This window comes from Alligator mississippiensis, chromosome 1 (assembly GCF_030867095.1).
Source record: "Alligator mississippiensis isolate rAllMis1 chromosome 1, rAllMis1, whole genome shotgun sequence".
In the NCBI taxonomy this organism is placed as follows: domain Eukaryota; kingdom Metazoa; phylum Chordata; order Crocodylia; family Alligatoridae; genus Alligator; species Alligator mississippiensis.
Window position 1 is genome coordinate 499,832 of NC_081824.1, and position 23,860 is coordinate 523,691.

General features: G+C 66.9%; 4 protein-coding genes across 5 annotated transcripts; 3 read left to right on the plus strand and 1 right to left on the minus strand.

Annotated features, from left to right (window-relative positions):
• Positions 1 to 239: 239 nt before the first annotated feature.
• On the minus strand, positions 240 to 2,515 carry TCF23 (transcription factor 23). The gene is made up of 3 exons (XM_019476615.2): positions 1,864 to 2,515; positions 1,061 to 1,309; positions 240 to 899 (listed from the first exon to the last, which is right to left on the minus strand). Exons 1-3 carry the CDS (start codon positions 2,056 to 2,058, stop codon positions 753 to 755), a joined length of 591 nt encoding a protein of 196 aa, XP_019332160.1. The 5' UTR covers positions 2,059 to 2,515; the 3' UTR covers positions 240 to 752.
• A 348-nt stretch (positions 2,516 to 2,863) lies between these two features.
• Positions 2,864 to 6,725, plus strand: PREB (prolactin regulatory element binding). Its single transcript, XM_006273592.4, has 9 exons — positions 2,864 to 3,394; positions 3,897 to 4,086; positions 4,359 to 4,576; positions 4,652 to 4,732; positions 5,037 to 5,161; positions 5,305 to 5,478; positions 5,592 to 5,664; positions 5,819 to 5,978; positions 6,184 to 6,725. Exons 1-9 carry the CDS (start codon positions 3,260 to 3,262, stop codon positions 6,276 to 6,278), a joined length of 1,251 nt encoding a protein of 416 aa, XP_006273654.1. The 5' UTR covers positions 2,864 to 3,259; the 3' UTR covers positions 6,279 to 6,725.
• A 9,485-nt stretch (positions 6,726 to 16,210) lies between these two features.
• On the plus strand, positions 16,211 to 22,307 carry LOC102566482 (protein ABHD1). Of its 2 annotated transcripts, XM_059727521.1 has the most exons (10): positions 16,211 to 16,359; positions 17,540 to 17,700; positions 17,875 to 18,057; positions 18,163 to 18,208; positions 18,487 to 18,599; positions 18,810 to 18,983; positions 19,953 to 20,001; positions 20,101 to 20,266; positions 20,409 to 22,037; positions 22,219 to 22,307. In XM_059727521.1, the coding sequence occupies exons 1-9, from the start codon at positions 16,225 to 16,227 to the stop codon at positions 20,621 to 20,623; spliced, it is 1,242 nt and encodes a 413-aa protein (XP_059583504.1). In that variant the 5' UTR covers positions 16,211 to 16,224; the 3' UTR covers positions 20,624 to 22,037; positions 22,219 to 22,307. The 2 variants fall into 2 exon arrangements, with proteins under 2 accessions (XP_059583504.1, XP_059583507.1); XM_059727524.1 differs by lacking the exons at positions 20,409 to 22,037; positions 22,219 to 22,307 and having other exon boundaries at positions 19,541 to 20,001; positions 20,101 to 20,147.
• On the plus strand, positions 22,077 to 23,768 carry CGREF1 (cell growth regulator with EF-hand domain 1). Its single transcript, XM_019476624.2, has 5 exons — positions 22,077 to 22,441; positions 22,527 to 22,598; positions 22,730 to 22,800; positions 22,898 to 23,022; positions 23,109 to 23,768. Exons 1-5 carry the CDS (start codon positions 22,365 to 22,367, stop codon positions 23,481 to 23,483), a joined length of 720 nt encoding a protein of 239 aa, XP_019332169.2. The 5' UTR covers positions 22,077 to 22,364; the 3' UTR covers positions 23,484 to 23,768.
• The last annotated feature ends 92 nt before the right edge of the window (positions 23,769 to 23,860 follow it).

Consider the following 23,860-nt stretch of genomic DNA (forward strand, 5'->3'; position numbering starts at 1 on the left):
CTCTTGGCTTCATGCTGCCCTGACACGTCTCCCACCTGGCTGGGCCCAGCGGCATGGGAAGGGTTAACGGTCCCAATCCGAGGCTTGCTGGGTGGGGGCGGCTGAGATGCACGACCTTGCAGACACCCAGCGCCAGCTCTGAACCCCCGCCCCCGCCCCATCCCCGGCTTGGCACGGCTCTCGCTTTGCTTGAGCGGGACCCAGGGCTTGAGGTTGAATGGTAAAGAGGACGCAAGAAACCGCAGGAAAAGGCTTCTTCACGAAAGACATGCAGAAGCGAAGCCTGCCGGAGGCGGGGGTTGAACCCACAACCTTTGCATTGGCAGACTCACACTCACAGTTGCGCACGTCGGGCCCGTTCTCAGCCGGTGAGTCCAGCGTGCCTAGGAGTCCTGGCGCCCCGCAGCCGGGATGGACCCAGGCGTCCTGGCTGCCCGTTAGTGCCCAGACCGCGGCCCCCCACACCCCTGCAAATCCCGGGTCGGTTGCTGCAGGGGTGTCAGGAGTGGTCCCTGCCCTTGCCTTCCTCCTCCGGACCAGCCTGCCCCCCTCCTCCTCCTCTCAGCTGGCAGCGGGCTTCTCCCGGCTGGGTGGCACCCCGCGGGGAGGCACGCAGCACCCTGACGTGGCGGTGAGGGGCACAGCGTGAAGTCTGAAAGCAGCAGGAGTTGGTGCCCCCAGCCCAGTCCTGGGGTCCGGGGTAGGGGCACGGCCTGCACGAGCTGGAGAGAGGAGCCCTGGAGCGAGGGGGGTCACGGGGCAGGGCCCCCAGCTGCAGTGCCACCCCCCTCCAGGCCTGCCCATGCGTGGCTGCCGGGGGCTGTGAGCGCTGGGGCCCGTGGCTCCGGGCCGTCCCAGCCCCAGGCGCCGGCGTAGAGGCGGGAGCGCATCGGCCACTTCTGTAAGACACAGGGAGGGGGCATCAGCAAGACCTCACCCCCCCGCAGCAGAGACGGGGCCGTGGGGGGCTGGAGCCCAGGGCCTGGGTCTCCCGCTGCCCCCAGCCCCGTCGGCAATAGAGGGGAAACGCCCCATGCCCCGGGGAGGGCCCAGGCGGTACCTTGATGGGGTGGAGCAGGCTGGGGGTGCGGGCGGCGGGGGCCGGGCCCTGGCCCAGGGTGTGGGAGAGGTGGGCGATGTAGCTGGTGGCCAGGACCAGCACGTCCAGCTTGGAGAGCTTGGTGCCGGGCGGCACGGCGGGCAGCGCAGCCTGCAGGGCCAGGAAGGCCTGGCGCAGCGTCCGCACCCGGCTGCGCTCCCGCGCCGCGTTCTCCGGGCACAGCCGCCCGGCCGCCGCGCCAGCCCCGGCCTGGGGGAGCGAGGCAGAGCTGAGCCAGGACCCGGGCCCCGGGCAGGACCCTCCAGCACTGCCTCGCGTGGCTCGGACCCCAGGCCCTTCGCGCTCCAGGGGCTGGCGGGAGCGCCAGGTCCCCTGCCCCTCGACCCTGCGGCCTCCGGCACAGAAGGCCCAGGCGGGTCTGATGCAGAGGCTGTGCCCCTCGCCCTACTCCACAGCTCCTGATGCCCCTTTCCCCCCTGACGCGGGCACACCCGGGTCTCTCAACTCGGGGTGTCGCAGGGCCCCCCATGGTGCACACCATTCCCTGGCGGCCAGCGCTGGCTCTGGGTCTCCAGCTGACCCCTGTGCTGCACGTGGCACCGGCACGGACCCCGTCCTGGACTGGCCGGTGCAGGCGCTGGACCCCCATCCGGGGAGCAGGCTGCTGTGGGCCCGATCCTTGTCCCCTCCCAGCCGGCTCCTGCCCCAGTCCCGCAGCGCCCCCTGCCGGAGCAACTGGGACCTGCCGCGGGCCAGCTCTTGCCCAGGCCCCCCTCCGGAGCGCCCCGCACCCTGGTCCTTACCCTCACGGAGGCCGGGACAGCCCCAAGGCGCAGGGCAGCTGCTTTGCCAGCGCCCCGGCTCCTGCCAGCCCTGGCTTGGCCACCTCTCCTCCGGCCTGGGAGCCCCCTGGCCGTGCCGGCCGGGGGAGACGCGGGCCGGCACCTCTCTCGGGCCTGGGCAGCGCTCCACCTCCCCGCGGCCGTGCTCTCGGCCATGCCCCAGCTCCGGCGTCTCCCCGGCAGCTGTGCGCTCCCTGCCGCGCTCCCTCCTTATCTGCTAGGCGGGCGGCTCGCTCAGCTCGGCGCGTCCCCCAGGCGGGCGAGCGGCCCACTCTCCCCCCTTGGCACTGACGAGGCGGGAGGATAACGAGCTGTCCCGCCCGCGGCCTCCGGTCGGGGAACTGGGCTCCCTGGGGCCCTAAGCCGTGCCCCCCTCCCTGCTCGGGGCGCCGGGCTCGAGGGCAGGGCACGCGGCACACGGGATGACCGCTTTGTGCGCACCGGGAATCCCTGCCCGGGGCTCAGGCCTTGCCGCCCCCAGGCCTGGCTGCATCGCCCGGAGGCTCCCCTGTGCTTGCTGCCCAGATGGGCTCCGGGGGGCCGGGGCCGGGGCACCGCTGGGCCAGAGCCGAGCAGTGCCGGAGCGGGCTGGGCCGGGGGGCTGCAGCTGGGGAGCCGGGGGCTGCGTGCCGGAGGCAGCCGGAGCGAGGGCAGCTGGGGGTCAAGGACACGGAGGAGGAGGAGGCCAGGGAGGGGAGGGCGGCTTGCCCTGCTGGGGGTGGCAGCAGCTGGCTCCGGCTCCGGCTCCCCCCGGCCTGCACGCTGGGGCCAGGAGCAGGGGGCAGCAGGGCTGCGAGCAGCAGGCAGAGCTTGTGTGGCGGCAAAGCCAGGCCCATGCCAGGGCAGGGCAGGCCGGGCCAGCAGGTGCGAGGCTGGGGCCAGTGCCTGGGGCCACACCCTGCCAGGATGCCAGGGCTGGGGGCTGCCCCAGGGGTAGGGTGGGGTGCAGCCCCCTAAGGGTATTTGGGGAGGGCAGAGGTCAAAGCACGGCCTGCAGGGAGCCAATGACCCAGGAGCCTTTAATCCGGAGTCCCTCCCCTTTACCGCGCCACAAAGCAGAGCCACTCCCCTTTCACACCCCCAGTGGGGACGCGGCCCCTTTAAACCGAAGAGGGCGGAAGTGCCCTGCACAAAGATGGCGCCAGCAGAGGAAAAGCACGTGACACGGAAGTCTAGAACTGACAGGAAGTGCCCCGCGGAAAGATGGCGCCTGAACGCGGAGCCACGTGACCCGGAAGCCTCGAGCCGGCCGGTGTTGACGTGTGCCGAGCAGCCTGCGCCTGCGCGGGGCGGGCGAGCAGCGCTTGCGCCTGCGCAGTAGCAGCTCGGCGGGCCGCGTACTAGCCCGGGGGTGGCCATGGGGCCCCGGCGGCCGCCCGAGCTGTACCGCGCGCCCTTCCCGCTCTACGCGCTGCAGCTGCATGCGGACACCGGCCTGGCCGTGACGGCTGGGGGCGGCGGTGCCGCCAAGACCGGCATCAAGAATGGCGTGGTGAGTGCCGTGCACACAGCGCCCTCTGTCGGCCGCCCCGCGCACGCGCCTGCCTGGCGGTGTGCACAGCGCCCCCTGCCCCGCGCATGCGCCCTGAGTGCAATCGGGACGGTGCACAGCACCCCCTGCCGAATGCCCGCGCATGCGCCAGCCAAGTTGTGTGCCCTGCGCATGCGCCCTTGAGCACAGAGAGCCGGCTGCCATGGTGCATGCACCCTGGATGCAGTTGTACTGTAGGCACAGCGCCCCTTGCGGGCGCCCAGCGGTACAGCAGCCGCGCACGTGCCCAGCGCCCCCTGCCGGCGCTGCCCGCTGTGCCCAGGGCTGGGGGGTCCCTGGGGTGCTGCAGCGGGTGCACCCCGCGGGCATCGCCCCTGCTGTGGGCTGGGGCCCCCAGGCCTCCTGCAGTGGCGTGCACCCCTGCCTGGGCATCGCCTGCTCCGTCCGGGCGGGGTGCTGGGGCCGGCCAGGGGAGCAGAGCTGAGCACCCCCCGCCCCGCAGCACTTCCTGCAGCTGGAGCGGATCGGGGGGCAGCTGAGCGCCTCGCTGCTGCACTCGCACGACACGGCGACGCGGGCCACCATGACCATGGCGCTGGCGGGCGACATCATCGCCGCGGGGCAGGACGCCCACTGCCACCTCCTGCGCTTCCGCCTCCAGCGGCCGGCAGCCGGCGCGGCCGGACACAGCGGTGAGAGGGGAGCGCGGCGCGGTCACCCTGGTGCCCCGTCCGGCTGCACCGCGGCAGCGCCGTCCTTGCAGCCGCCCACGCGGCCTGGCGCCCTTCGGTGCTCTCGCGGGGCAGCCGGAGCGCCCCGAGCACGGGGCGGCTCTGCCCTCGGGGTCCCGGCATGGAGCCAGCCCTTCCCCACGGGGCCACGGGGCGGGAGGGAGCTCCTGGCAGGGGGGTGGGAGGGTTCCTGCCGGCGCGGGCAGGCGTCACGGCTCTGCGCCTGCCCCCAGGCGGCGGCGACAAGGGCCCCCGGAAGCGGAAAGCCTCCAGCCCCGCGGGGCAGGGCGAGGGCGACACCCGGAGCGAGACGAGCGAGGTGACCGTGGAGACCCTGCGCAGCGTCCAGACCGACTTCAGCCCCGACACCCTGCAGAAGGCCGTGCGCGTCAGCGCCGACCACGCGCTGCTTGCCACCGGCGGCACCGACGGCTTCCTTCGGCTCTGGGAGGTAGGGGCTGGGCCACGGGCAGCCGTGGGCCAGGAGGGCGCAGGGGCCGGGGCCTGACGCCCGCTCTCCCCGCAGTTCCCCAGCATGAAGAAGATGCTGGAGTTCAAAGCTCACGACGGGGAGATCGAGGACATCGCGCTGGGCCCTGGGAATAAGGTGAGCCCGGTCCCGGCCCCTACGGCTCGGGGGCAGACGTGAGAGGTCGCGGAGCCCGGTGCCCGTCCCCGGAGAGCGGGGCTGCCCGATCGTGTGGCTTCGTCTGGGGCCGGGGTCCGTCACCTGCGTGGCGCAGGGGTGAGTGGGCCCTGCAGTAGGTGCCCAGGAGGCAGCTTCATGGTGAGGGGGAAGGATAGAGACCCCCCCACCCCCACCCCTCTTCCCCTGGGCAGGCAGAGGGGCAGGACTGGCTCGTTGCAAGGTGCCCCAGTGCCGGCGCTCATGGCTGCCCGGGCCCCCACAGATGGTGACGGCAGGCCGGGACTTCCAGTGCTGCGTGTGGCAGAGGGATCAGCTGGTGACGGGGCTGCGCTGGAACGAGAACTTGCCGGCTATCCCCGACAAGGCCTATCGCTACCAGGCCTGCAGGCGAGTGCTGCGCCGCGCCGCGCCGCGCCGCGCCGGCCGCCCGAGCTGGGGCTGCTCAGTGCTGCAGGCTGGCCAGGCAGATGGAGGTGACCGAGGGCAGGACCGGGGGAGGTTGCAGGGCGCTGACCCGCTCCATGGCGCAGGTTTGGGAAGGTGGAGGATGACGTGGAAGCGCTGCGGCTCTACACCGTGCAGGTGCCCCACAAGCGGGAGCGCCGGCCCCCGCCCTGCTACCTCACCAAGTGGGACGGCAAGAGCTTCCTGCCGCTGCTCACGCAGCCCTGCGGCGCCGAGGTCATCTCCTGCCTGTCCGTCAGGTACGGGCCAGGGCCGGGGCTGGGGGTCGCACAGGGCTGCCTTGGTGCTCGTGGCTGCGCTGCCTGGCTGTGTGTCTGGCTGGCTGGGTGCTCATGGCTGTCCGTCCTTCTAGCGATTCGGGTACGTTCCTGGGGCTGGGCACCGTGACGGGGTCTGTGGCCATCTACGTCTCCTTCTCGCTGCAGGTAACTTGCCTTTGGGCTGGGGGCACCCTGGGGCGGGGGTTAAGTGGGTGCAGTGGGGCCCCCCTTGCAGGCGCTAGGGGTTAGGAGATCCTGGTGGGGAAGTGGTTTATGGGGTGTGCCCTGGCGATGCTCTGCTGACCCCCCCTCTTCGCAGAGGCTGTACTATGTGAAGGAGGCGCATGGCATCGTGGTGACGGATGTGGCCTTCATGCCCGAGAGCGGCCGGGGCCGCGAGCTGCTGGCCGGGGATGAGGCTGCCCTGCTCAGCGTGGCCGTGGACAGTCGCTGCAAGCTGCACCTGCTCCCCCACCGCCGTGAGTGCTGGCGCGGGGTGGGCTGGGCTGGGCTTTGCCCCCAGTGCTGGAGATGCCCCCTTGGGTCCTGTTCTCTTCCTCCACCACCAAGACCTTCTGCACGTTCCCCCGGCTTGTCTGTGTCTGGACCCAGGCATGCTGGCCGGGGGGAGCAGAGAGGGGTCTGGACCTGTCCCACCCAGCCTAGTCTTTCCATTTCCCGCAGGCAGCTTCCCCGTCTGGCTGCTGCTGCTCCTGTGTGCTGGGCTCATCGTGGCCACAATCCTGCTGCTGCAGCTCGCCTTCCCTGGCTTCCTGTAGGCCCGGCAGGAGGAGGAGGAGGGGTCCTTCGTCCCCCAAGCCAGGATGGACCGAGGGGAGAGCTGGAGTCCTGTCTGCTCACGGGGGCCCGCCGCGCTCTCCTTGCTCCTGCTGCTCCCCAGGAGGTGGCTGGAGTCCTGCATCCATTAGCCAGCCCCCGCAGGGCTCAGAGACGTGGCCCAGCCCCTGCCCTGCAGAGCCTGGCCGGCCTGGGGAGACGCAGCCTCCAGCTGCTGCTGGGGCCTCTGGGCCGAGCTGGGGTCCGTGGGCAGCCCCGTCCAAACAGACCTGTGCTGCCCCGGGGAGCTCCACGAACCAAGCCACGGCGCAGGGGCTGCGCTCACAAGGACCTGGCTGTGGGGGGCGTGATCCCGGCCCAGCCGCCCGGCCCTGTCCCATCCTGCCGTCACTTGCCGGCTACCATTAAAACTGGACTCTGAGCCATCACCGTGGTGCCCGTCTGTGCCAGCCGGGTGCTGCTCTGGGTGGGGGCGTCCTCAGGGGGTCTGAAGTCACTGCCGAGTTGCCCCTGAGCTGGGTCCATCTCCCGAGGGACCCTGCAGCCCCTGGTTCCCCTAGCCCACCCCAGCTGCCCCCACCCTCTGTGGGTAGAGGTTGCCTGCGGGCACTTCCCTAGCCCTGGGTAGTGTGATGCTGGGGCATTCCCAGCGGGACCAGGCCTGCCTGTGGGCAGGTCCTGGCCTTCCTGCAGATAGGGTCTGCTAGGCATGGGAATGCCCCTGCACCTCTGCCCTGCCACGCCGACGTGGGCTCAGGAGGGGCTGGGCTGGATACCTATCCAGTCACTGCATCCTCCATCCACGCCAGGTGGAAGCAGCAGGAGCTTTATTCGGTGGCCTGAGCCATTGGTGCGACCTCTGCCCCCATCCCCACGAGGCCCAGAGCATGCCAGCTGCAGCCCTGGCCCTGCCTTGGGGCAGCAGGGGGGGGACGGCGTGTCCCCATGGGCCCTGCTGCTGCCTGCTCCGTGCTGCATCCACCATGCTGACCCCTTCCCCTCGCGGGGCAGCCGCCTGCCCCGAGCACAGGCAGAGGAGGCGATGCTGGATCCCACCTGCTGGCGCTGCCTTTGGACCGCTCCAGAGCCGTGCCCTCAGTGATTGCGCCGCTGGGACCGGACGACAGGTTGGAAACACCCAAGCGGCTGAGGAGGTCCCAGCAGCGACGTCTTTGGGGTGTCCTACGCGGCACCAGCTCCCTTGGACAGGATGCATCCTAAGGCTGCCTGACATGACAGCCGGCTCCCACAACAGGTCCTGGCTCACCAACAGCCACTGCTCGAGAGATGGGAGAAGAAGAGACTGGAGGAGGCTGGAAGGGTAAGGTCGGCCCGAGCAAATGCACCATTAGCTTCCGCACCCGGGAGACTCGAGCACTGTCGTCCCCAAGGGTGGTGTGATGATCGGTGTCTCGCACCTACCTCGTTACGGGGGTGGATAATAGGAGAGACAAAGGGAATGTTACCCCAGACCCATGAATCCAGGAAGAGGGGTTGAGAGAAGGAAGGCTTCAGAGATGGAAGCTTTCCCTCCATCTCTGTCAGCAAGGGCGCGTGCGCCGTACGCTCAGACGTGCACTAGCTAGCCAGTGATCTGGTTCCCCATCCTGCTGACTGGACAGCCCAGGGTCTCGCTGGTGCCTTCACAGTCCAGCGCTGCAGCGCTCCAAACTTCTTGTGCCCTTGTTTCCTGCACATCCAGTATTTGACTGACTCCTGTCGCTGCTGCTGGCTCCTTCCAGGCTGCTTCTGTCATCGATCAGCCTTTGCCTAAAGCCGGAGGGCCGTAAACACCCTCCCTGCAGCGCTGTCTTATCACACCCCGTTCTTCTCCCTATCCTTGACGCTGCCCAGGCTTCGGTGTGCGTAGCTGCTGCTCCGCCGTCACCAGAGAGAGACCTCCTCGTGGGCCCAGCTTGCAGGAGTGGCCGTGGGGAGCCGTGACCCAACCTCCTGGGACCTGCTCCTTCCCCTGGAAGCCTTTGCCACGTCTGCAGTGTTACCAGATTGGCCCATCACTTTGGAGTGCGCTCATTTATTAGGGATACATTTCTGGGGTCTTAGTAATTCTGTCAATGTGCTGCTTGTGTTACTTGTGTTTCTCTACGGAGCTGTATCTCTCCCTTCTGCAAGTCCTCACCCCCACTGGAGCTATCTTGCAGGACTCAGTTTCAATGGGGCTGGGTTCCTCCAGTCACCAAATCAGTCATACACACAGATTAACGTGACACACCTGACCCGGCCGGGTTGATCATCATGGACAGGCTGACACCCTCATATGCCAAGAATCAGTTCATCAGAGCAACAACACACTGCGGTCAGACACAAGCACATGGGTGAACAGAATCCCTCTGCATCCGGCTGGGTGTCCAGCTGACATCCTCATGGGCCAGCATTCAGTTCATAAGGGCACGTCTGAGTCAAACTGGGTCAATCAGCCTGTACAAGCTGATCCCCTTCTGTGTTTCATACTCAGCACGTCCCAATCTCTGGCCTCTTGATGAGCAGACCCCACAATAATTTGGGCTTCACAGGGATCTTTAGCTTAGGTAAAAGAAGCGCTGCTGGAGAGCACGTGAGGAAGGAGAAGCAGAGAAGGAAAAATGTACCCAGTTACTACCAGTTTGACTCTAAAAGTTAGTTATAACTAAGTATATGAAATATATATAATGGTACTAATAGTAATAGACATGCAAAGGAAAAACAAACAATTACAATTACTACCCTGGTTTCACTAAGTATTTGAGGAAACTTAGCTCAAGCTTAACTAATACAGTTCAGGTTCAGAAATTTATGCCTAGAGAGAAAAGAGAGAGAGAGCGCTGGGATCTCACCAGTCCAAGGCACTTGGGTCTCAAAGCTGACAGGTAAAGTTCGTAGCACAATCCTTGAAGGAAGATGATCTGTTCTTCCAGTGTCCCGAGAACAACAGCCGATGGTGTCAGCACCCACACTGCTGCTTTTTACAGGTCTTTATGCCCTCAGTTCAGCTTTTTCAAAGCACTCTCAATAGTGTAAATCATTGTCTTTTCTCTTGACAAGGGGTTATCTGGTTTGGAACAGCTTAAGAAAATGATTGATAATCAGGAAACACATACGGTTAGGGAGTACCCAGACACTTGGGAGCTAGCTTGAAATTCCTATGGATAGCAGATATGCTGACGGGATATCTCATGGTTTCTTCAGAAACAATAGATAGCTTGCAGCATCAGGGTTTGGGATTTTTACTTGTTGTGAACAAGCCTCAGCTTAGCATGACTTTTCCAGATCTTACTATAGTCTTTTAACAGACTTAAGGCAATTATTGGGGTGTTTATAACCTTTGGGCAGGAGGACTTCCACCAGTCGTCCCAGGAAAAGTATGACAACACTTGTGGTCAGGGCTCCAACGGGCTGGATGCTGTGATGAACCCTTTTACCATTGTTCAAATGTCACCCATACCCCCTCTGACTCGGTCTCTTGCCTCAGCATGCCCTAACCCGGCAACCCAGTTTTAGTCAATCAAGTTTAAATAGGCCTCCCATAGTGGGACCGGGGAATGTACGGCCCAAGATGCCTATACAACTTAGAGGGGTGTGTGTGTCTGGAGGGGAAGGGGAAGGTCCTTTGTAAATCCAGATTAGAACTGGTCTGAAAAGTGCTGAGCTGGGTGTGTGGTAAATGTGGGTTAGTTAGGATTTGGAGCACGGATTCCCCATCATGCAGTGCTCCCCTGCTTCTCTGGTCCCAGAATTCACTGCAGTCTCTGATTCAGGCTTTCTGTTCTCCATCTCCATGTCAATGAATGGTCATCTGGTTCCATCTCGGATGCAAATGAGACCTTGGGCAGTTGTTTCACTCTGGTCACCCTTGTCTGGAGGGTCTCAGGTGCATCTCTCGCTGCATCTTAATCAGTTTTGTTTAGGTGGGGGGGGTGAGTCCTTTGTGAGTCAGACAGGCTGCGTCCTGTGCCAGGGTTCCCAAGAACACGCAGCTGAGACGTAACAGCAGTGGAGCGTGCAGGTCTCGGGTGGGCCTCCTCCGCTCTCTGTGTGCACTGATGACTTCCATGTGTCATGCTCGTAGCCAGGCCCTGGCCGCGGCACATCAGGGCAGCTGCAGTCAGCTCCTGGCCCAGCATGTGCCGGGGCTGGGAGTCCTGGCAAGCTCCTCCCCTCCCTGTGTGCTGCATGCCCGTGCCTGCCGCGGCTGGCTGAGGGACTGGCATCTGGTGTGGCTGAGGGCTCAGTGTTCTGCTTCCCATGGGTTGGGACCGCAGGGTGGGGCAGGATCCTGCAGCTTCCCAAGTGGGGAACAGTGTTCCCCTGGAGCGGAGGCTGCGTGGCGTGAGACTGGGCTGCACCTGCGTCAGCGGGGGCGGGGGGCGATTCGGCATCCTTTCTTCATCTCTTCCAGAGAACAGCACAAGCCGGCCTGATCCTCCCACTACACGCTGGGTATTAAGCAACTGGGCACAATCGCAATAGCAGCTGCCCGTGGCAGGGAGCGCAGTGCAGCGCTGCGCGAGTGCAGAACAGCCTGGGAAGGAGCAGGGCCTGCCGCTGGGCGCTGCGGCCTCAGCTGCCCCAGGGGCTGCCCCCTCCCACAGGCAGAGCCCAGACACCAGTCGGAGGTTTCTGTGGCTCCGTGCCACGCCGACCACCACCCAGCGACCGCATGGCTGAAGTCTGAGCTGGAGCTGGGCACTCGAGTATAAGCTCCCAGCCCAGGCATCTTGCCCCTTGGCTCGGGGTCAGACGGGTCACCACGTTTGAGGCCAGGAAGGGATTTTTGTCCAGTCTGGGGTTTTTTGCCTTCCTCTGCAGCAGGAGCACAGCCTTGGCGTGGGGCTCTGGAGTGCCTATTAACCCCCTTTGCACCAGCAGGATAGTGGCAGCAGCCCCCCTGTTTTCCCGGGGCAGGGGTGATATTACAGTGAGGTGGATCTGGCAGGGACCTCCCTGGGTCTCATCCAGTCCACCCCCTGCCTGAAGCAGGATCGGCCTCTTCCAAACCAGCCCGGACAAACCTCAGAGCCACGTGACACAGGCCCCAGGCATCACCCCTGCCCCTGGGATACAGGGGTCCATGCCCGCCGAGGTCTTGCTGCTGCCAGGGGGCACCATGGATGCTGCAGGAAACTGATGGGCAGGATCCCCTGAGACGACAGTCTGAGGGGGCGAGGAGTCCAGGACTGCTGATTGTACTCCAAAGAAACTTTACCGAGGGCGCAGGAACAAACCACCCCAACGCTCAGGAAGACTAGCAAGTGTGGCAGATGACCAGTTTGGCACAGCAGAGGACACTTTGGTGAGCTGAACCACAAAAAGAAAGGTCACAAGAAGTGGAAACTTGCACAAACAGCTAGGGAGGAGTAGAAGAGCATTGCTGGGGCATGCAGGGATGAAGTGAGGAAGGCCAACGCGTACCTGGAGTTGCAGCTGCAAGGGATGTGAAAGGGGAACAAGAAGAGTTTCTACAGGTGTGTCAGTAGCAAGAGGAGGATCTGGGAAAGTGCGGGTCCCTTACTGGATGGGGGAGACAGCACAGTGACAGAGGAGGGGGAGAAGGCTGCAGTGCTCAATGCCTTTTTCACCTGAGTCTTCACAGGCAAGGGCAGCTCCCAAACTACTGCACTGGGCAGCACAGCCTGGGGAAGAGGCGAGCAGCCCGCAGTGGGGAAAGGACAAGTTTGGGACCAGTTTGGAAAGCTGGACGTGGGCAAGCCCATAAGGTCAGATGGTGCTGAGGGAGGGTGCTGAGGGAGTTGGCTGATGTGATTAAAGAGCTGCTGGACACGATCTTTGAAATCTCGTGGCGATCAGCAGAGGTCCCAGGCAATTGGAAAAGGGCAAATCTAGTGCCCATCTTTAAGAAAGTGATGAAGGAGGATCCAGGGACCTACAGACTTGTCAGCCTCACCTCAGTCCCTGCAAACATCATGGAGCAGGGGACAAGACACTGAACAGGAGCCGGCAGCGCGCCCGTGTCGCCAAGAAAGCTGCCGGCATCCCGGGCTGCATGGGTAGGATCGCTGCCAGGAGGTCAAGGGCAGTGATTTCCCCTCCGTTCGGCACTGGGGAGGCCACATCTGGAGTACTGTTTTGGGACCCCACCACGTGGACGAGTTGGAGAGAGTCCAGCGGAGGGCAATTAAAATGGTTGTGGGGCTGGGGGACAGGACTGGTGAGAGGAGGAGGGACCTGGGCTGATTGAGTCTGCAGAAGGGAAGACCGAGGGGGATTGAATAGCAGCCTTCACCTCCCTGCAGGGGGGCTGCACAGAGGCTGGAGCCGGACTGCTCTCAGTGGGGCAGATGACAGGACAAGGAGCAATGGGCTCCAGCTGCAGCAAGGGAAGCTGAGGTTCGATATCAGGACGAAGCTTTCACCTGAGGAGGGTAGTAAAACACTGGAACAGGCTCCCCGGACATGTTGTGGAGCCTCCATCCTTGGAGGAGTTTAAGATCTACGTAGATAGCCTTAGCTGGGATGATGTAGTTGGGGCTGGTCCTGCTTGGAGCAGGGGGTTGCACTAGATGTGACCCCCTGAGGTCCCTTCCACCCTCGTTTTCTGTGATTCTAAAAGTGTTTCCAGATCTCCAATTTAAACCAACTTTGCTGCAACTTCCAGCATTGCTCGGCGTCCTCCTCTCTGCAACAAGAAAGAACAGGGGCTTTCCTCTTCCCTCTGGCAGCCCCGCTGGGATTTGCGGACTGCTGTCATGGCCCCTCTTCAGCACCTTTTCTGCAAGCTGAATGTCTCCAGTTCCTTCAGTCTCTCCCTGCAGGACTTGCCTTGCAAGCCCTTGGTCATCTGTATTGCTGCCTCTGGACCCTCTCTCACTTCTCCATCCCTTTTAAAAATGTGGAGCCCAGACCCGCACGCAGTGTGCAGGTGAGGCCTGAGCGGAGAGGCACCATCACCCCCCACGTCTTGCACCGGATGGGTGCGCGGGGAACCGCACCTTTCAGCAGCTCTGCACAGAGCCTGCCGGGGCTGAGCCGTGAGAGCACCGACACCAAACCTGCCGTCTGCCCGTGCGAGTGCCACCAAGCTGCAGCCTGCCCCCATGGCCTGTGACCCTTGCCACAACCCGGCTGGAAAGCCCCGCGCAAGCCCTTGACCCTGCTCCGGCGAGCCCCACATTGGCCTTTTGTGTGTCTGCAGCACACGGCAGACTCCGAGTGAGTCTGTGGTCTACCAGGACCCCACATCCGCCTCCATGGTGCTGCCGTCCAGCCTCTGCCCCCCATTCTGTCTTTGTGTTATCCATTGTTCTTCCCGAGCTGCAGCCCCTTGCACTTGTCCTCACTGAACTTCATCCCGTTGCTCCAGCCCACCCGCCGAGATCCTTCTGAATCGCGCTCGCATCTCCCAGCCGGTCCCCAGCCCTTCCCGTTTCGTGTCACCTGCAAACTTGCTGCGGAAGCTTCCTGTGTCAGCACCGCAGCATCAATAAAGACAAGGAGCAGGCAGAGGACTAATAATGTCCACTCCAAACCTCCCGCCATCTCGCCAGGGATCCATTGCTTGTGGCTGCTGAGCCCGGTGTCTGTCCACCTTGTAGTAGTGTCCACCTCTGTCCAGCCCCCGGGGCTCCAAGTCGCTGAGAGCGTAAGAGCCGCCAGGCACTGGTCAGCCCCGGGTGCGTCTCGCCCTTCTCCCGTGTCGCACAAGGCAGGCGTGTACCTGGCACGCTTCACGGACACCACTGACCCCTGCCGCTCCCGAGAGCAGGGGGAGACCGGGCGAGCGCTCGGCCGCAGCCCCCGCGCTGCCTCCTCCGAGACACCCTGCCGAGGCTCGGGCTGCTCTTGTCCCTGCCCCGGTTTGTCGATGCCCCCACCTGCGTCACCACCGAGTCCTGGGGACTCCTGCTCAGCCTCCTCCTGGCCCTGGCCAAGCTACAATCCAGCCCAGCGGGAAGCTGGCTCTGGCTGGGGCTGGGGCTGCTTTCCGCTCCCTTGTATGATCACGTCTCCAATACGTGTCAAAGAGGCCTGTGAAACCGGACGGAGAGCAGGGGCGGGAAGGGGGAGCGGACGGGTCTGAGCAGGGTTTTCCCTACTCCTGTCCTCCCCTGCAGCCTCCAGCCCTGAGGGTCCAGGCAGGGCTGGGGCCGAGCCCGTGCCCCTCGCTCCCTGCTCCAGAGCTCCCGAAGCCCCTTTCCTCCAAGCCTGTGTCCAGTCCTTTGGTGGATCTGGACAAACTCTCAGCTCCTGCCACATGCGGTGGCCACGAGCCCCCGCTTCGGGAGCTCTGGAGCAGGGAGTGAGGGGCACGGGCTCTGATCTCTGCAGCTCAGGTATTGCCTGTCCTAGCATAGGTGGAATCTGAGTCATTTTTGCCCAGGGGCATCACTTTGCCCTTGCCTACATTGAGTTTCATCTGCCATCGCGTTGCCTCTTTGCTCGGTCCTGCCTGATCCCGCTGTAGTTCCTCATAGTCCATCTTGGTCTTTCCACTTTCAATCAGTTTGTGTCATCTGCAAATCGGGCCGCCGCGCTGCTCACCCCTTTTCCAGACCATTTACGAAGGCGTCTAACAGCCCCGGTCCCAATGCAGACCCCCGTGGGACCCCCGTTTGCTTCTCTTCATCCCAAACAGGGACCATTTATGGAAGGTCATTTGGGACCTTGTCTCAAGCCTTGCTGAAGTCCCCGGTGCCTTCAGGGCCGGCTCCAGACCCTGCTCGACACCCGGTCTCCTGCACTGGGGAGTGGGTTGCGGGGAGGGGACGGGGGTGTCTGGGCTGCGGGGCTCAGGCCACTCTCGGGGAGCGCTGGCTCGGGGCCAGGAGGGGGCTGCGAGGGGCCGGGCGCTGCGGTTCTGGGGGCGCCGACTCCAGGCGGGGATCAGGCAGTCGGGGCTCCCCACCCCCAGGGAAACACCTGCCCCACGCAGCCCTGCCGGTGACAGCCTGGGGGGCACCTGGGCTCCGGGGGGGTCGCTGTGCCAGTCCAACACCCCGGGTCACCTGCGCACCCGGTTGCTGCTGCGGGGCTGGCGCAGGCTGCAGAGCGCAGGGTCCCGGTTGGGGCTCTCTCCTGCTCCGGGGTCGGGGTGGGCGGATCGGGCTGTCAGGAAGGGGGGGCTGAGCACGGCCCCCACCCCCTGCGGCATCCAGACCCCAGGAGTCCTGGCTCTGGCTCACCGGGGCCAGGCCACGGCGCCCCCCACGCTTCGTCCGCCCGCGACGCAGGCTCCCGCTGGGCGTGGGCATCAGGCTCTGGGCCTGGCCCCGGGCGGGGGTCTCCAGGCGGGGGGCAGGCTCGGTGCCCGGGACAGGAGCACAAGGGGAAACACTGCAAGTCCAAACGCTGGAGCCAGGAGTGAAGCCTGAAGGGCGGACAAGCCGAGAGCAGGAGCAAGGGTGGGCAGCAGCCGGCGCCCCCAGAGCTGAGCTGAGCTGAGCCGAGCCCGGCGCTGCTCCCTGGGGCCGGCCATGGGGCAGGCGGGCTGCCGGGGGGGGGAGCCCTGGGCGGCCACGCACCGCGCCAGGCCGGAACCACGAAGCCAGTGTCCTGCCCCGGCCAGTCGGACCCACTCCGCGGTCCGGCCCCGGCTGCCCGTGGCCGTGGCTCCGCCACGCGTCTGCGGCCCGGGCCGGGCTCCCTGCCCCGGCCCCTCTCTGCCCCGGGCCCCGTCGCGGGGAGGCCTGGCCTCGCCGGCCGCGGCTCGGAGCGGCCCCGCCAGCCGGGGTCACCGACCCCGTGCGCGCCCCGCGGACCCTCGAGCCTGCTTCCCTCGGCCCGGGGGCAGCGCCCGCGCGCGGGGCCTCGTCCGGCCGGGGCCGGGGCCGGGGCCGGGGCTCGGCGCTGCACGTGCCATGGCCCCGCCCCCGGCCCTGCACCCAGGAGCCCGGCCACGCCCGCAGCCCCCCCTCGCGCTGGTCCCGGGCAGGGGGCGGGGCCTGGCCGAGGGGGCGGGGCCGGGGCGGGGCGATGCTCGGGGAGACGATGTTCGGGGTGCCGCCGCTGCTGCTCCCCTGCGGGGCCGGGCTCGGGCCCTGGCTCTGGGCGCTGGTGCTGGGCGCGGGCACCGCCTGGCTGGGCTGGTCCTGGGCGCGCGCGCTCAAGGTCAGTGTCGTCCGGTGCTCCCCGGCCCTCTCGCCTCCCTCGGCCGGCGGGTGCAGCGCCGAGCACGGTCCCGACTCCCGCCCGCCCGCAGGGTGCAGCGCCGAGCACCGTCTGTCCGGAGGGCTCCCTGGGTCCCCGCCGGGCGGGTGCAGCGCCGAGCACCGTCTGTCCGGAGGGCTCCTCGGGTCCCCGCCAGGCGGGTGCAGCGCCGAGCACCGTCTGTCCGGAGGGCTCCTCGGGTCCCCGCCAGGCGGGTGCAGCGCCGAGCACCGTCTGTCCGGAGGGCTCCCTGGGTCCCCGCCGGGCGGGTGCAGCGCCGAGCACCGTCTGTCCGGAGGGCTCCTCGGGTCCCCGCCAGGCGGGTGCAGCGCCGAGCACCGTCTGTCCGGAGGGCTCCTCGGGTCCCCGCCAGGCGGGTGCAGCGCCGAGCACCGTCTGTCCGGAGGGCTCCCTGGGTCCCCGCCGGGCGGGTGCAGCGCCGAGCACCGTCTGTCCGGAGGGCTCCTCGGGTCCCCGCCAGGCGGGTGCAGCGCCGAGCACCGTCTGTCCGGAGGGCTCCCTGGGTCCCCGCCGGGCGGGTGCAGCGCCGAGCACCGTCTGTCCGGAGGGCTCCCTGGGTCCCCGCCGGGCGGGTGCAGCGCCGAGCACCGTCTGTCCGGAGGGCTCCCTGGGTCCCCGCCGGGCGGGTGCAGCGCCGAGCACCGTCTGTCTGGAGGGCTCCTCGGGTCCCTGCCCGGCGGGTGCAGCGCTGAGCACCGTCTGTCCGGAGAGCTCCTGGGTCCCCGCCGGGTGAGTGCAGCGCCGAGCACGGCCCCGTCCGTCCGGGCAGCTCCCCGGGTCCCCACCGGCCAGGCGGTGCCCATCCCTGCAGCCTCGGGGACTGGAGGCTCTGCGCTTCCCCGTCTCGGCCTGTCCAGTCTCCGCAGGGAGGGAGCTCCCCCCGGGCCACACTCCGTGCCCACCCTACCGTGCTCTGGCACCCAGCCCTTCCCCTGGGCTTTGCCCAGGCAAACATCCCGTGTGCGGGTGATCTCCTGCTCCCTGCACCCTTGGCTCTCTCTGGGAACACCTTGCACCCTTGGCCCCACGCCTGGAGTCCTACCAGTGCCAGCCGCCTGGGCATGGCCGCCTGGGCATGGCCGCCAGCAGCACCGGCTAACAGCAGCCATTGTCTCCCCAGAGGCCGCTGCTGGTGGCAGCGCCGCTGCTACGGGCCTTCCTGGAGCGGCACTGCCCCATCGTGTGCGAGACCTTCTACCCCACACCCTGGTGCTTTGAGGGCCGGCTCCAGACCCTGCTCCGGCACATCCTCTTGTCCGAGCCCCCGGTCTTGTACCGCAGGTGAGTGGCGCCACAGTCCCTGGCACCCGAGGGACTCTGCTGTTGGCAGCTGTGCCCGGGGGCGAGGTGTGTGCCCACGCCCTGCCTCCTGCGGCCCAGGCCACTACGTGTCTGGGTATCCACGCGGTGCTCACACCCAGCACTCAGGCGCTTCCTGCCCACTGCTCTGTGCAGCGAGCTGCTCCACGTGGCGGATGGCGGGCAGCTGTTGCTGGACTGGGCCGACAACCCAGGGAGTCGGCGGTACCCAGACCCTAGCACGCGCCCCACGCTCCTGCTCCTGCCCGGTGCCACCAACAACAGCGAGGCCTCCTACATCCTGCACTTGGTGCATGGACTGCTGCAGGTCGGCTACAGGTGAGGCTTGCCGACATGGCCCCTGCATCTGCTGGCCCCCGCGCTCCGGGCCACGGTGCTTCCCTGGCACCAGGGTGGATGCCTGAGCCTGCACCCTCTCCGCAGGTGTGTGGTGCTCAACTGCCGCGGCTGTAAGGGGGACGAGCTGCTGGTGAGTGCCTGTCACCCTGTACATGCCTGGGCTGCCCTGGGCTGGGGGTGGGATCCTGGGCCAGGCCCCACAGCCCAGCGGAGGGTTCAGCAGAAGAGATGGCCTGGTTCCCTCCTTGCATGCCTACCGGTGCTGGGAATGAGTCCCGGGGCTCTGCCATCCCCACTGCGCCCCACGGGGCCAGGCAGGATCAGAGCTGGACTGAGCAGTGCCTGGGGCTGGCTGCCTGCTGATGCCCCTTCCCCGGGCGGCTTTCCTGTGCCCCCCTCTGCCTCCAGACCCCCAGAGCCTTCTCCGTTGCCAACACCGAGGACCTGGAGACCACCATCGCCCACATCCGGGCACAGCTACCACAGGCCCCACTCCTGGCCATGGGCTTCTCCATGGGCGGGTGAGGAGCAGGCAGGACCGTAGGGAGAGCTGCCTGGGTTGGGCCTGGGGAGGGGCCGATGCAGGCCCAGGCAAGGGTGCACAGGACAGCTGTGGCCGAGGTGGGGTGGGCGTTGGTGGGGCCCCGCTCCCTGCAGGCAGGATGAGCCCTTGCTGCCCCTGGGCCCAGGGAAGGACAGACGGGCCATGTAACACACACGCGTGCCCCCAGGACGCTGCTTCTGCACCACCTGGCACGGACGGGCCACGCCGCAGGGCTGGAGGCTGCTGTGGCCATGTCTCCAGTCTGGGACTATGGGGAGTTCCTGAACTTGCTCGAGCAGTCCCTTCCAGATGTGGTCTTTCGTGTGCCACTCGTGTACTTTGTGCGCAGGCTGGTCAAGAGGTGGGTAGGGGGCAGAGGCACCCAGAGGGGCGGGGGAACAGGTGGCCTGTGGGTTGCTGAGGGGCCAGGGAAATGTCCACGAGCTGCTGGGGTGGGGCTCTGGGCAGGACGGCATGGAGGCATGGAGGTATGGGAGGCCCTTAAATCCCCGAGTGCTGGGCTGGCCACAGGGGACTGGGCATGTGCGGACTCCAGGGTTGCCAAACCAGAAAATGGTTTTTTGACTGAAACTGCAAGGTTTTTACTGACAACTAAACTTGTTTACTGACACGCAGCTTTACTGCTGTACGTTTCCCACAATGTCAGCCTAACTTCTGCCTGGTCCTGCCCTGCTACGGTACAAAGGGCTGGGTTTAGATTTAGGGGTTCAGTCTCTATCGTGCTAACAAAGTAAAGTTTGATTTCACCATAACTTTTTACTGATCAAACCAATTCTTGGGTTGGGAACCCTGCTTGAACGCAGCGATGGTTTCACCTCCCTCCCCCCATAACCTGGGGCCCCCTACTCACCCCCATATCTTGATGCTCAGCCTTATCCCAGCTCTGCTTCTCCCCAGTCCTGGCACAGACCCTCGAAGGAACCTACTTGTGACTTGGCAGCATTGCAGGCAGCCTGGCGCAGCAGCAGCACGTGGCTGCTGGATGCTGCGCTCCTGGCGACGCTGCTGTGCTCTGTCCATCAGCGCTTCAGCCCAGCAGAGGCTGCTTAGTATTTTTACTGAGGGCTCAAATTTTGTGTTGAAGAACTTCACTGATGGCCATATTTAGCCTTTTTTTTTCATGGGCAACCTAGAAATTTACCAACATTTAGCAACCCTGGTGGACCCCCATGAAGCCAAGACTGGAGGACTTGGAAAGAGCTCTGTGAGACACGGGGTCTTGGGTGTGGGGGACCCCATGTCAGCAGGGGAAGGAGGTTGGGGTGTCTGGGGCATTGCACTGCCCTGACACCGACTGTGTCTGCTCCAGGCACAGGCAGGCAATTGCGGCACTGGTGGATGTGGAACAGGTCCTCAAGGTAGGGCCTGCCTTGCCCTACCCAACAACCCCTACCCCAGCACCCCCACCCCCCGCCCCACCCCAGTGCTCATAGTGCCCTGACCCCTGCTCCCCACAGGCTCACACACTGCGGGAGATTGATGCACGGTACACAGCACCCGCGTTCGGCTATGGGACTTGCGAGGAGTACGTGCAGGCAGCCAGCTCCATGTCCGGCATGCTGGCCATCCGCGTGCCCCTGCTCTGCCTCAATGCGGCCGATGACCCCTTCTCCCCACTCCACAGTGAGGACCCCCTCCCTGGGGCAGCGGGACTGGGCCCTGCTCTGCTGGGGCTGGGGGCAGGGTGGGATGGGCGAGGGGGACTAGACCGGGGGAGGCAGAGCTGTGAGCTGAGGGCTGATTGGTTGTCGGTGCTGTCTTCCAGCCATCCCCATGGAGCTGCTGCGGCAGGTGCCCCATGTGGCCCTACTGATGACGGCACGTGGGGGGCACGTAGGCTTCCAGGAGGGCCTGTTGCCATGGCGACACAACTTCCTGGTCCGCGTGTGCATCCAGTTTGCTGCGGCAGTGCTGGAGCAGGGCGCGGAGCTGCGTGGCCTCAGAGGCGACCCGGGCACGGGGGCGGGACCCCGCGTGTAGTGGCCACCTGGGGTGCAGTGGGTGCAGGTGTTGGGGTCCTCGAACCGTCGGGGCCGCGCGTGTTGTTCTGGTGCTGCTCACGGATAAACGGGCTCCCAGGTGCTCCGGTCTGACTCTGGCGATAGAGAGGCAGGGGCACGGGTGGGTCTGCAGGGGCCGAGGCCGGTGCTGCCACCAGGCCGCTCAGAGCTGGGCTCGCAGGGCGCAGCTGTACATCTCCGCTGAGCCTCGGAGGCAGCTACCGCCCCGGGCAGGGGCACGAGGCCGCATCCAGCCCCTGTACGAAGCTGGCTGGGACTGGGGGGGGCTGGCGTAACGCCCCGTTCCCGGTTGCGTGCTGCATTGCACGGCCTGCCACCGCCCTCAGCAACGCCGCCTGCGGCCCATGCGCCAGTGCAGCTGCGTGCAGGCAGGAGGGCTGGATCCCACTCGTCCTGTCCTGCTCCAGACACCGCCAGGGAAGGACCCGGAGTCACCCTGGGGGCAACACCGGCGACGCCTGGGCTCACGCCCCAGCCAGCTCTGGCCACGCGCCACTCGTGGCCTCGTGGGACGGGATGGGAGAGGTCCCAGAACAGGAGCAGGAGGCGAGGAACTGGGGCCTGGATCCGCCCCTGGCGTGGGGCCTGCTGCCCCAGGTCCGGCCCCACCTGCCTCCGCCTGGCGCGGACAACCGCAGCCCCTGCTGCCGGCAGCATCAGCCCCATGCAACCCTCCCAGGCCGGCCCCGGCCCCGGCCCCGACACCAGCCCGTCCCGGCCAGGGCCCAGCGGCTCCCGGGCCGAGCGGGTCCCTCCCTCGCACGGCGCCGCGGGTGGGCAGCACGTGGGCCACGGCGCTGCGGGAGGCCCCGCCCCCTCGGGGGCACGGCTGAGTCGGCGGCGGCCATCTTTGTGCAGGGCAACGCGGCGGCCCGAGTTAACCCATTGGGCGCTGGCGCCAGAGCTTGTCTCCGCTGCTTGGGCCACTGCAGGTGGTGGGGGGCAGAAAACGGGGCGAGGCCGGGGGTCCTGCCCCCCCCGTACCCTGCCCCCTCCTTCCCGCCAGGGCCAGAGGGAAACCTGGCGTCCGAGCGCCCCCCGCAACGTGCTACCCCCCCCCGGCACAGCTGGAGGGAAGAGCCCAGGGGTCCGGCACCCCCCCCACCCCGCCCTGCACCCGCCCCGGCCGGAGGGTCCCGGTGTCCGGCACCGCCGCCACCTGCTACCCCCTCGGGCGGAGGGAGCCCGGTGCCCGGCACCCCCTGCCCCGCCCGCGCTGCCCCGGGAGGAGGGTCCCGGCGGCCGGCGCCGCCCGCGCTGTGCCAGGGGCAGGCGGGAGGGCGGGGCGGCGCGGGGACGTGTCGCAGCCACGTGGAGCCGGTGCCGGGCGGGGCTGGAGGCTGCGGCAGGCGCTGCGGACGCGGGCCCGGGAGGTGCGAGCGCGCGGGGCATCCCCCCAACCCGGGCCGGCCGGGCTGCTCCGAGCCGGGACGCCGGTGCCGGTGCCGGTGCTGGCAGGGGAGGGGAGGGGAGGGGGCCGCCCAGGCTGCGCCCCGCTGCGGAGGAAGGCACCCCCCCCAGTCTGACGGGGGGAATCCCTTCCTGCCCCGACAGACAGCACCAGTCTGAGCCGGCGCGCAGGGCCAAGACCCCCTGGCAGGCCGCCCGCAGCGCCGCCGGGCACGGCCCCTGCTCCGGGCTGCTGCTCCCTGGGGTGACGCGGCGGCTCGTGCCCCCAGGGCACCCCGCACCGCGCCAGGATGAGGAGCCTGCTCTTGGCATCTCTGCTGCTGGCCGTGCCGCCCACCTGGGCCGCGCCGCAGGACGGTGCCCACAGGTACTGGGGCAGGAGCTGGCTGGGGGAGCTGCCCGGGGCCTGCCGCGCCACGGGACGGCTCCTGCTGACCCCCACCCCGTTGCAGGCCTGAGCCTGGTGCCGCGGAGAAGCTGGAGCCGGTGGGCAACCCCCTGCTGCCGGGGCAAGCGGAGCTGCAGTGAGTCCGGGGGCGCGGGGGGCCGGGGATGCCCCCGGGGTCGTGGCGCTGCTCTGGGGGCTGCGCACAGGGCAGGCGCGGGCCCCTCCGGCCCATCTCACGGCTCCGGCCTCACGGCGCCCGCGTTGCAGGCTGCTGCAGAGCTACCTGAGGAGCCTCCAGTCAGTGGGCCGGGACCCCAGCAGCATGACTCGGGAGCAAGGTAAGGCCCGTGCACGTTGGGGACCGCGTATGGGGAGCACCAGCGCCTGGCAGACCCCCACGGCCCCGGGCACTGCCCCTCACCCTGTGTCCCACAGTGCTGCTGTACCTCTTTGCGCTGCACGACTATGACAAGAGCGGGCAGCTGGACGGGCTGGAGTTCCTGCGGCTGCTGAGCGAGGTGCTGGCCTGGCAGCCCCAGGGGCGCCCTGCCCCGGACGCGGTAGGTGCCAGGGGCGCAGAGCAGCTGCACCAGGACCAGGGAGCAGCACCCTGGGACAGGACAGGCCCTGACCCTGTTGCTCCCAGCAGGTGATCATGGTGGTGGACACGATCCTGGAGACGCAGGACCTGGACGGGGACGGGCTGCTGGATCCCTCGGAGCTGCTCCGGCTGCCCCTCGAGGGCCAGAGCCTCGTCCCTGCCCCTGCCCAGCCGGGTGCCCCGGAGGGAGGGCAGGATGTGGAGCCACAGGTCCCTGAAGAGCCGGAGGAGCCTCCTGAGACAGCTGGCAAAGCCCCTGCGATGGACACGAAACCCCCCGAGGCTGCGGGGGCCTGGCAGGAGCAGGCAGGGGCTGCAGACCCCTTCCGGCAGGAGGAGGATGGCACGCGGGAGACTCCGAGGACGCCCGAGGACAAGGCTGGACCGCCCCACGGGCAGGAGAACAATGACGAGATCTAGGCCCCGCTCTGGACTGGGCCGGGAGGGGGTCCGGGCCCAGGAGCGTCCCTGCGGCTCGGAGCTGCCCCCGCCCTGCCCTGCCCCCCGGCGCTGCAGGAAACCGAGGAGGGCATCGGGGCTACGCGGCTCCCCACATCTGCACTCAGGGAAGAGCCAGGGTGCAGGCGCCCCCTCACCGGAGGGGGTGCGGCTGCCCCCAGGTAGGGGGCACCGGGCCATGTGCAATCCCCCATGTAACCCCCGTTTGGACCAGGCAATACACGGCTGCTGCGGCTGCCAGCCCCACACCTGGCCTGGCCTGCCCCTCTGTGAGCTGGGGGGTGGGAGGAACGGGGGGGGGTGGGATGGGGGTCGCCCTCCCTCTGGGCGCAGGAGCC

What these genes read in the sequence shown, in the direction of transcription:
- TCF23 (XM_019476615.2), bottom strand. Translation starts at nt 2,058, where the DNA reads ATGGCCGAGAGCACGGCCGCGGGGAGGTGGAGCGCTGCCCAGGCCCGA. An exon ending in CTGTCCCGGCCTCCGTGAGG is followed by an intron (nt 1,310 to 1,863) that starts GTAAGGACCAGG and finishes TCGCTCCCCCAG; the next exon opens with GCCGGGGCTGGCGCGGCGGC. An exon ending in GCCTGCTCCACCCCATCAAG is followed by an intron (nt 900 to 1,060) that starts GTACCGCCTGGG and finishes TGTGTCTTACAG; the next exon opens with AAGTGGCCGATGCGCTCCCG.
- PREB (XM_006273592.4), top strand. Translation starts at nt 3,260, where the DNA reads ATGGGGCCCCGGCGGCCGCCCGAGCTGTACCGCGCGCCCTTCCCGCTC. An exon ending in CCGGCATCAAGAATGGCGTG is followed by an intron (nt 3,395 to 3,896) that starts GTGAGTGCCGTG and finishes CCCGCCCCGCAG; the next exon opens with CACTTCCTGCAGCTGGAGCG. An exon ending in CGCTGGGCCCTGGGAATAAG is followed by an intron (nt 4,733 to 5,036) that starts GTGAGCCCGGTC and finishes GGGCCCCCACAG; the next exon opens with ATGGTGACGGCAGGCCGGGA.
- LOC102566482 (XM_059727521.1), top strand. Translation starts at nt 16,225, where the DNA reads ATGCTCGGGGAGACGATGTTCGGGGTGCCGCCGCTGCTGCTCCCCTGC. An exon ending in GTAAGGGGGACGAGCTGCTG is followed by an intron (nt 18,209 to 18,486) that starts GTGAGTGCCTGT and finishes CTCTGCCTCCAG; the next exon opens with ACCCCCAGAGCCTTCTCCGT. An exon ending in CCCCTTCTCCCCACTCCACA is followed by an intron (nt 20,267 to 20,408) that starts GTGAGGACCCCC and finishes GCTGTCTTCCAG; the next exon opens with CCATCCCCATGGAGCTGCTG.
- CGREF1 (XM_019476624.2), top strand. Translation starts at nt 22,365, where the DNA reads ATGAGGAGCCTGCTCTTGGCATCTCTGCTGCTGGCCGTGCCGCCCACC. An exon ending in CCGCAGGACGGTGCCCACAG is followed by an intron (nt 22,442 to 22,526) that starts GTACTGGGGCAG and finishes ACCCCGTTGCAG; the next exon opens with GCCTGAGCCTGGTGCCGCGG. An exon ending in CCGGGGCAAGCGGAGCTGCA is followed by an intron (nt 22,599 to 22,729) that starts GTGAGTCCGGGG and finishes CCCGCGTTGCAG; the next exon opens with GCTGCTGCAGAGCTACCTGA.